The following is a 10238-nucleotide window of genomic DNA, read 5'->3' as shown; positions in this document are numbered from 1 at the left end:
ATTTGCTTTTCCACTGCAGCAGAAGTAATCAGAGTAAAAGTATATACCTGTCTTTTTGTTTTTTCAGTATATATGTACAAATACATAGTTATTTTGTATATTGTTGCCAGTCTCTCGTCTGTCAGACGTCTTTACATTCTCAGGTGAAGTCCTTTTGTTGTTGTTTTTGTTTACTTTATTTACTTTACTTTGGGCTCGGATGTGAAGAAGAAGAAGTACAACTCGTCTTTTCCTCCAACATTTTCATTCGTTCACAAACGAAGCAGTTTGTCAGTGAAGCAAAACGTTTTTTTAAAGGAGATAAAGTTGCTGTGAAGCAGGAGGTGAAAACCAGAGGAGCAACTGGTAACTGGTAACTGGTAACTACCCCTCCATTGAGCAAAACAAATAAAAGCATTAGTGGGTGCTCCACAGTTAAATCCTATTTATTTGCCTAATTCTGCTCCTGAGCAGCTTTTATTTTGGTAAATGTTGAACTATTGGCTGTAAAACGTTTTATTCTCGTCTCAAGAAGCAGTTTTTCTTTTGTCGCCGTGAGAAGAAACGAAAACCTTCGTCTTTGTACAGAGAATTTATTTGACTTTAGCCTGAAAATTTTTTTTCCAGACGTGGGAAAGAAATGAATAGTTTTTTTATTTTGTTTGTTTGTTGCACACATTATGCATCTTTGAGCTCCGAGTTCTAATCCGACACTTCCTTCTTTAACCAAAAACCTATTGGACTGATCGTTCCTTTCTTTTATTTTGGAGGGGGGGGGGGTGTATATAACGTAAATATATGCACACACACACACACACGTATGTTGTCGTCTTCTGTTCCTTCCTGTGACAAACATCCTGTAAACAAACGTCTTTTATTTTTCAGTCTTAACGGAAAACCAATCAGCAGAAAATGGCCGCCGTGACGCGTTTGGCTTTTTAATCCGCAATTTATTGGTTCGTGTGCAAATTGTTGTTTGGATGTTGATTTTGATTGAATTCAAGTACAAAAACAAAATTGTTTTTTTGTTTCGTTTGTTTTGTATTTATTATTACAAGATGTGTGTTCATAGTTTGTTTTGGGGTTTTATTGTTTGTTTTCCACATCAGCTGCTCTGTTTGTAACCGACACCTGAACCTGTGCGGACGAAGAAGCTACGTCGCTTCTTGTGCAGGAAGCTGAGCAATAAAACATGTTGTCTTGGACCCGACAGCATTACGTTTTATAGAAAAAACATGTTTCCTTCATTCTTATTGTGACACAAACAAATGAACCGTTTCAGATTCTTCACTCCGTCCTGCAGGACAAACGTCGTTTGTTTCACAATGAAAACCCAGAACTACTTGGACTTTGGTTGAATTCCTCCTAAACCATGACTTGATGTGGGCGGAGCTTCTTTCTATTGGCCACAAACAACCGTTTCAGGTTATTTGAGTGTTGGTGGACACCTAGTGGATGTTTCCGGTACTGCAGCTGCTGGTTAGTTTGATTTCCGTCTCCAGCAGATGAAGTTGAACAACTTGTTTACCAACAAGAAGGCCGTTGCTGGGCTAATCCCCCGCCGGAGGGCTTTCTATTTTCTCACAAAGCAGCTCTAAGGCAGCACACTTGGTACACTAGAGGGTGTTCCATGGGTCCTAGTAGATCATTATGTAGAATCTGAAAGGTCTTCTTCATAAGCTATGTCAAAATACGTCTCCAGAGCCCAAAAGGTGTTTTTATGCACTTGGTGACCCTGTGACCTGATATGCAAATGAGGTCATGGTCACCATGGTGCCCCTTCTCCCCAGGTGGAGTGTCCATGTGTGAAGTTTGGTGACTGTGGGCCCAGGAACTGCTGAGAAATGAGGAGAAATGTTTATATGGAAATACATGTATTGTGCAACCATGACGAGCAAACTTCAGACCCTACCAATCTTCAAGGTCAAGGTCAGGTCACTTGGTATGTTGGAGGGTGTCCCCAGAGTACTAGTAGGTGTGTATAAAATTTCAGAGCCCTAGCTCAAAAACCTAGGCCTCCAGAGCCCAAAATGTGTTTTTAAGCACTTCGTGACCCTGTGACCTACTTAATATGCAAATGAGGTCAAGGTCACCATAGTATCCCTTCCCCCTCTGAGATGTATCCACATGTGAAGTTTGGTCACTGTGGGCCCAGGGGTTGCCGAGATATAGGTAGAAACGTTCGAACGGACGGACGTACGGAGACAGGATAAAAATGAATACTTGTTTCCATGGATACTGGTGTTCTCCATCCTTCCTGATGAAGGCGGAGCCTGTTACTGCTCGTGAGCCTGGAAACAAACATGGCCGACCCGCGGCGCTTCATCGTCCACATCAGTAGTTTAATAACATGTGATGTCATCATCCGTCCACTGGGACGTCGGCTTCTCTCCATTTTCTTCACGTTTATAGCACTTTGCCTCCACACACACACACACACACACACACACACACACACACACACACACACACACACACACACACGCACACACACACACACACACGGCTGTGGTTTCAGTCCAAAAACCAGCAACAGCGCCCCCTAGTGGCCCAGCAGACTAACTTCATGGTTTCTGCTGCTGCAGTAGAAACACTTAACACATTCTGTGTTGTCAAGTGAAACGTTGTCATGGAAACGGGGCCTAAAACTCTTGATGTGAAAATCCTTTTTACGTTTTCCTCCGAGGTCAAAGGTGAAGAATCTTCGTGAAATAATCATCAGACCTCAGATTTACTTTTGGTGACGAGACGATCAGGTGTGAAACTTCATGTTTACTTTATTTACTTGTTCATATACATATATAATATACAAAATCACCAAGAGTGTGTGGAATCAATATCAAGAATTGATCACAAATGTAGAAAAACATGATATAATGAACACGTTAATCAACATGGAAATATAAAGTCCAACTGATGAAAACTGCAGAAGATCGTCGTGTGTGTGTGTGTGTGTGTGTGTGTGTGTGTGTGTGTGTGTGTGTGTGTGTGTGTGTGTGTGTGTGTGTGTGTGTGTGTGTGTGTGTGTGTGTGTGTGTGTGTGTGTGTGTGTTTGTGTGTGTGTGTGTGTGTGTGTGTGTGTGTGTGTGTGTGTGTGTGTGTGTGTGTGTGTGTGTGGATTTGAAAGTTCACACGGAGCTGAATGTCGGGTTTGTAAAGTTTCCGCTGCTCGTCGCTTTGGAATCGTCGTCGTCTTCGACGTCTTCAGGATTCAGGTCGAACTCAAACATTCGCTGGAGCAAGGCGTCGACGGTTCGATACCCTGTCACAATAAAAGACAATATTTATGCAGAAATTCATAAAAACACAAGGTTCCTGTTCCGGAAAGTTCAAATGTATCTTTTTTCTTGACTCACTTTTTGAGGCGATTTTAAAAACGAGATGAGGCAAAGCTGCAGGAGTCGTTTCACACTGACCGGATCCCAGATCGTTGTCGATGGTTTCCATGGCGTTCACCAGGTTCTCGTCCAACTCGTCCCTGGTAACGCCAAAATAAAACACTTGGGTTCACGCCAAAATAAAACACTTTGGTTCACGCCAAAATAAAACGCTTTGGTTCACGCCAAAATAAAACGCTTGGGTCCACGCCAAAATAAAACACTTTGGTTCACGCCAAAATAAAACGCTTTGGTTCACGCCAAAATAAAACGCTTGGGTCCACGCCAAAATAAAACACTTTGGTTCACGACAAAATAAAACACTTGGGTTCACGCCAAAATAAAACGCTGAGGTCCACGCCAAAATAAAACGCTTGGGTTCATGCCAAAATAAAACACATGGGTTCACGCCAAAATAAAACACTTTGGTTCATGCCAAAATAAAACGCTTGGGTCCACGCCAAAATTAAATGCTTGGGTTCAGGCCAAAATAAAACACTTGGGTCCACGCCAAAATAAAACACATGGGTTCACGCCAAAATAAAACACTTTGGTTCACGCCAAAATAAAACGCTTGGGTCCACGCCAAAATAAAACACTTTGGTTCACGACAAAATAAAACACTTGGGTTCACGCCAAAATAAAACGCTGAGGTCCACGCCAAAATAAAACGCTTGGGTTCATGCCAAAATAAAACACTTGGGTCCACGCCAAAATAAAACACATGGGTTCACGCCAAAATAAAACACTTTGGTTCATGCCAAAATAAAACGCTTGGGTCCACGCCAAAATTTAATGCTTGGGTTCAGGCCAAAATAAAACGCTTGGGTCCACGCCAAAATAAAATGCTTGGGTTCACGCCAAGACATAATTGAGTTTCATGCATTTAAAAAAATGGTGGGGGGGCAATGGGGGGGGTCATGTGGTCTCCAATACCCCCCAGTAAGGTTTAACCCCCCCATGTCACTTAACACAACGCCTAGTTAGTTCCAGTATGAACTTTTTACTAACTGAAGTTATTTAAACTTTGACGATCAGCTGGTTTTCAGGACAAAAGTTCAAAGAAGATAAAAGAAAGTCATAAATCTCAGCAAATAAAAACTGTGGGAAATGAAGTTTTTCTAATATAATGTGAAAATTGAAGAATCAGTGTTGCCAAACTTCAAATATATAAAAGAACTCATCTACAGTCAAATGTTGTCATGGAAACGTACTGTGCCACCGCCAGCTCCAGCTCTTTGATCTTCTTCTCCAAAGAGGTCAGAAGATCACTTTTCTCCACCGAGTACTCGACGAAAAACGCCTCCAAGACGAACGCCACAAAGATGCTGGAAGACAAAGGAGAGGAAGGAGACGCCATGCAGACGAAGACGTGTCAGGACGTCTGACCTTTGACCCTTACTTGATGATGATGATGACGACCACGATGTGGAAAAGGACGAAGAAGAGCCTGGCGGACGGGTGTGTGACGGCGGCGAAGCCGCTGCTCAGCAGTACGACGCGTTAAGGACAATCAGACCAGAGACAAGCTCAACTCTCACTTCCTGGCGGGACGGCGGCGGGACGGCGGCGGCGAGGGGGTGAAGGATATCGTGCCACTGGTTGACCACCGTCAGCTCCACCAGGAGGATGAAGGACGACACCACGTTGTTGAAGTTGTTCTTGCAGTAGTTGAAGTGAGCGAAGGCGGTTCCTTTCAGCAGAACGTTTCCGCAGAACGTCTTCGCCGGGTCGCTAGCCGTCGCTTCGTAGAACTTCACCTTGTCCTTGAACAGCTCCATACCCACCATGGCAAACACGTAGTACACCACCTACCAGAGCTGGTGGGGTTAGGGCTCCACCACCCACCACCACCCACCACCACCATCACCCACCATCACACCCCCACCCACCACCCACCCCCACCCCCCCCCCCCCCCCAGAAGCTACTCACAACAATGAGTTGTCCGAAGGTGAGGATGGCCGGTCCGATCCTGATCAGAGTGTTTATAATGATACGGAACCTAAAGCAGGAGAACGTCCACATCAGCAGTTGGTTTCTAAAAGTTTCACTGTGACTGAGAACGTGAGGAAAAGAACCTCTTGATGCTGTCGACCACCCGGATCAGCCGGAGAACTCTGAGGATGAAGACGATGTCCAGGATCTGCCTGCTGGTGTAGCCGCCGGCTGCAACCAGGAAGTCACAGTCACTGAAACAGCTGGAGTCCTGCTAGCGTAGCATCGTCTCCAGAGCTCGACAAATAATTAAACTATTCTTACAGGACTTCAGAGCCGCGTTAGCAATCGTAGCCACGAGAGCAGAAACGACGATGAGGGTGTCGAACCTGCAGACACAAACACACGTCTCCTTTTTTATGTTTACAATCCCGGAGCATTAAGTTAAAAAGATAATTTCATCACTCCCAGATGGCGAGGCTCCGCCTCCTCCAGTGAGGCGAGGCTCCGCCTCCACTGGGTTCAGAGGAGGGACGGACGTTAAGCTCCGCCTCCACAGGGCTCAGAGGAGGGACAGAGGTTAAGCTCCGCCTCCACTGGGTTCAGAGGAGGGACAGACGTTAAGCTCCGCCTCCACGGGGTTCAGAGGAGGGACAGAGGTTAAGCTCCGCCTCCACAGACCAGGTGGTTCCTGGTCCTGGACTCACCAGTTCCAGAAGCTGTGCCTGGAGAAGAAGGCCCGGGGTTCCACCACGTAGAGCTTCAGGAGGATCTCCAGCAGGTACAGGGCCAGGAACAGCCACTCGGAGTGGGCGATCAGCGGGTTCTCCTCGTCCAGGCCGATGAACACGGCGTTGACCAGGATGATGAGGTCATAGACGACCACGAAGGCCCTGAGGAGACGGACACTGAGCATCACGACCCCCTGCAGGGCGGCGCCTGGACCTCGGGGCTCACCGGTGCTGGACCAGCCGGCGCAGGAGGCGGCTGGGGGCCGACTGGTAGAGGGCGGGGCAAGACATCTGGAGGGGGTGTGGCCTGGACTTCAGCGTGATGACCTCGATGTTGAGGAGGTCGGCCAGCTGGACGAACGCCGTCTTGGCTGGTCCAAACAGACGAAACACAACGTGAAGACGAGCAACGAGCCTCACCCTCGTCCCGTGATGTCATGGGGAGATGACGTAACGGGGAGAGTGATGTCATGGAGGAGATGATGTAACGGAGAGATGATGTCATGGGGAGAGTGATGTCATGGAGTGACATCATGGAGGAGAGTGATGTCATAGGGGAGATGATGTCATGGAGTGACATCATGGAGGAGAGTGGTGTCATAGGGGAGATGATGTCATGGGGAGAGTGATGTCATGGAGTGACATCATGGAGGAGAGTGATGTCATAGGGGAGATGATGTCATGGGGAGAGTGATGTCATGGAGGAGATGATGTCATGGGGAGAGTGATGTCATGGAGGAGATGATGTAACGGGGAGAGTGATGTCATGGAGTGACATCATGGAGGAGAGTGATGTCACTCTCCTCCATGATGTCACTCCATGACCTCCACCTTCAGACTCTTCTCCTCCACCCCTACAGTCACTGATCTCTCTCACTATTTTGTCTTTTATTAGTGAAGCTACTGATGTGACACCAAACAATAATAATAATAATAATAATAATAATAATCTGCTGACCTCCACCTCCTCCGTCACCATTTCTCTCTCTGTAAAAGTCCTTTTCCTCGCCTCGTCTGTGGTTCTGGTATAAAATGCCGATCTGCGGCTCTTTGACCATTTATGGTAGAAAGTGGGCGTGTTGGGGGCGGAGCCTGAAGTGAGCCTTCCAGGTGGACTGGGGGCGGAGCCTGAACTGGACTGATGGAGGTGAAGCGGGTCTCATGTAAACGACACAGACGAGGCGTCGCCATGGAAACGACTCACTGATGAAGCCCTGGTTGTTGGTGTCCAGGACGCTCCAGAGCAGCTGGCGGTGGGCGGAGCTGATGTCGGGCTGCACCAGCCGGACCAGCTGGTTCCAGCTGGCCTGCGTCACCACCGGGTCTCCACCCTCCTCCGTCACCTCCTGCAGAACCAGGAAGGCTCGAGACATCTTCTGCCTTTTAGCTCGAACCAGCTGACGGACCTCTTCCTGTCACACAGCCGGGGGCAACGCTGTACTGATGTGTGTGTGTGTATATATATATATATATATATACTACCACTATAACTACCACCATCACTACCACCATAACTCCCATCATAACTACCACCATAACTCCCATCATAACTACCACTATAACTCCCATCATAACTACCACTATAACTCCCATCATAACTACCACTATAACTCCCATCATAACTACCACTATAACTCCCATCATAACTACCACTATAACTCCCACCATAACTACCACTATAACTCCCATCATAACTACCAATATAACTCCCATCATAACTACCAATATAACTCCCATCAAAACTACCAATATAACTCCCATCATAACTACCACTATAACTCCCATCATAACTACCAATATAACTCCCATCAAAACTACCAATATAACTCCCATCATAACTACCACTATAACTCCCATCATAACTACCAATATAACTCCCATCAAAACTACCAATATAACTCCCATCATAACTACCACTATAACTCCCATCATAACTACCAATATAACTCCCATCAAAACTACCAATATAACTCCCATCATAACTACCACTATAACTCCCATCATAACTACCACTATAACTCCCACCATAACTACCACTATAACTCCCATCATAACTACCACTATAACTCCCATCATAACTACCAATATAACTCCCATCATAACTACCAATATAACTCCCATCATAACTACCACTATAACTCCCATCATAACTACCAATATAACTCCCATCATAACTACCAATATAACTCCCATCAAAACTACCAATATAACTCCCATCATAACTACCAATATAACTCCCATCATAACTACCACTATAACTATACCATCAATAACAGATGACCAGGTATTACTTTTGTACTTCAGAAACATCTGGAATGATCTTTCATTCATTCATCAACATATTTGTCTTAACATATGAACATACGTGATTGTTTTGAAGGAAGTAAGGTCACCATTGGTCCTGTGGTGGTTACCTTCAGGTGCTTCTTGTAGTTGTTGTAAACTACAGCCAGGAAGACGGACATGAAGATGTAGGTGTTGACCAGGATGTAGAGGATGAAGAAGATGGAGAACACGAAGCTGGAGTTGTAGGCTGGCATCCTGCCAACCACACAATCAAAATAAGGTTCCTTCTTACTTTATATCATCACTGTTGTGATTTATATACGTAATGCTCCGGGCTACGGTGGCCGACAAGCGCAAACGCGCAACAAGCCAGAAATGCACTTCACAGCAGAAACAGCTAGCAGGACACGGCTATCGCTAAACAAACACCACGAAGTGAAGCGCAGCGAGCTTCAGGGGCAGATTGTAGGAACTTCACACGTATCTGTTCAATGTTACGTTTGCTAATCCGTGATTAGCATTAGCTCCATCCCGCTGCGGTCGTTTCCCAGTGAAACACTTTATTAGACTGATGTCTGCTAGCTTAGCATCGTGATTCACTACACGGAAGTCAGTTCATCATTGGTGGTCGACTGACGGAGCCGAGGAAATGTTGGAATAGTCCTCTATTCCTTTAAAGAATCGTTTTAATAAAAGAATCGTTTTAATAAAAGAATTGTTTTAAAAAGAATCGTTTTAAAAAGAATCATTCTAAAATGAATGGTTTTAAAAAGAATCGTTCTGAAAAGAATCGTTCTAAAAAGAATCGTTCTAAAAAGAATCGTTCTAAAAAGAATCGTTCTAAAAAGAATCGTTCTAAAAAGAATCGTTTTAAAAAGAATCGTTCTAAAATGAATGGTTTTAAAAATAATTGTTCTAAAAAGAATCGTTTTAAACAGAATCGTTCTAAAAAGAATCATTCTAAAAAGAATCGTTTTAAAAAGAATCATTTTAAAAAGAATCATTCTAAAAAGAATCGTTTTAAAAAGAATCGTTCTAAAAAGAATCGTTCTAAAAAGAATCGTTCTAAAAAGAATCGTTTACCCCCGGCTGCTTCTATTTTAGTTTATTTTACAATTCTATTGAGTTGCTGGTGTTTCAGTATTCTATTATTCTCTCTCTTTAAAATGTTTTATATCATGTATGTATGTTAGTTATACTGTATGTGTTGGTTATACTGTATATGTTAGTTATATAGTATATATGCTAGTTATATAGTATATATGCTAGTTATACAGTATATCCTGGTTATACAGTATGTTAGTTCTACAGTATGTTGGTTATACTGTATATGTTAGTTATATAGTATATATGCTAGTTATATAGTATATATGCTAGTTATACAGTATATATGCTAGTTATACAGTATATCCTGGTTATACAGTATGTTGGTTCTACAGTATGTTGGTTATACAGTATGTCAGTTATACAGTATGTCAGTTATACAGTATGTCGGTTATACAGTATGTCAGTTATACAGTACAAGTGGAGGTTATACAGTACATGCTGGTCAGGGTTAGGGTCTCACATGACGTCGGGGCTGTTGGCCGTAGTGACCAGCACGTAGAGGTCGAAGACGATGGACAGGTAGTTGGTGAAGTAGGGTTCTCCTTCTAGAGTCTTCAGGTCTCTGCAGACAAACATTGATCAACGTTCTTCCTGCTGCGACAAACAAAGACGGTCAAGATGGTTTTTTCACTCTCATGTAGAAAAACTGTGGAGGATTCATGCAGGGTCTAAATATATATATATATATATATATATATATATATATATATATATATATATATATATATATATATATATATATATATATTTAGTCCCTGCATGAATATGTGTCACTAAACTGGAAGTCAGAATTCAGTAATTCCTCCACCTCCTCCACCTCCC

General features: G+C 43.9%; 1 protein-coding gene across 1 annotated transcript in view; it reads right to left on the bottom strand.

Moving 5' to 3' along the window:
* Positions 1 to 2744: 2744 nt before the first annotated feature.
* Positions 2745 to 10238, bottom strand: part of tpcn3 (two pore segment channel 3) — a 13131-nt gene continuing 5637 nt past the window's right edge. The window contains exons 7-19 of the mRNA XM_080494193.1: positions 9877 to 9978; positions 8438 to 8564; positions 7228 to 7435; positions 6250 to 6394; positions 6000 to 6185; positions 5617 to 5681; positions 5436 to 5523; positions 5290 to 5359; positions 4948 to 5167; positions 4759 to 4849; positions 4571 to 4684; positions 3336 to 3457; positions 2745 to 3241 (exon numbers count right to left, since the gene is read on the bottom strand). Coding sequence (XP_080350319.1) covers positions 3108 to 3241; positions 3336 to 3457; positions 4571 to 4684; positions 4759 to 4849; positions 4948 to 5167; positions 5290 to 5359; positions 5436 to 5523; positions 5617 to 5681; positions 6000 to 6185; positions 6250 to 6394; positions 7228 to 7435; positions 8438 to 8564; positions 9877 to 9978 — 1672 coding nt within the window. The 3' untranslated portion in view covers positions 2745 to 3107. The remainder of the gene's footprint in view (positions 3242 to 3335; positions 3458 to 4570; positions 4685 to 4758; positions 4850 to 4947; positions 5168 to 5289; positions 5360 to 5435; positions 5524 to 5616; positions 5682 to 5999; positions 6186 to 6249; positions 6395 to 7227; positions 7436 to 8437; positions 8565 to 9876; positions 9979 to 10238) is intronic.

The sequence above is a fragment of the Blennius ocellaris genome (assembly GCF_963422515.1).
Source record: "Blennius ocellaris genome assembly, chromosome: 3".
Classification (NCBI taxonomy): Eukaryota; Metazoa; Chordata; class Actinopteri; order Blenniiformes; family Blenniidae; genus Blennius; species Blennius ocellaris.
Note: the sequence above shows the minus strand (reverse complement) of the source record. Positions and strands in the feature narration are given on the sequence as shown.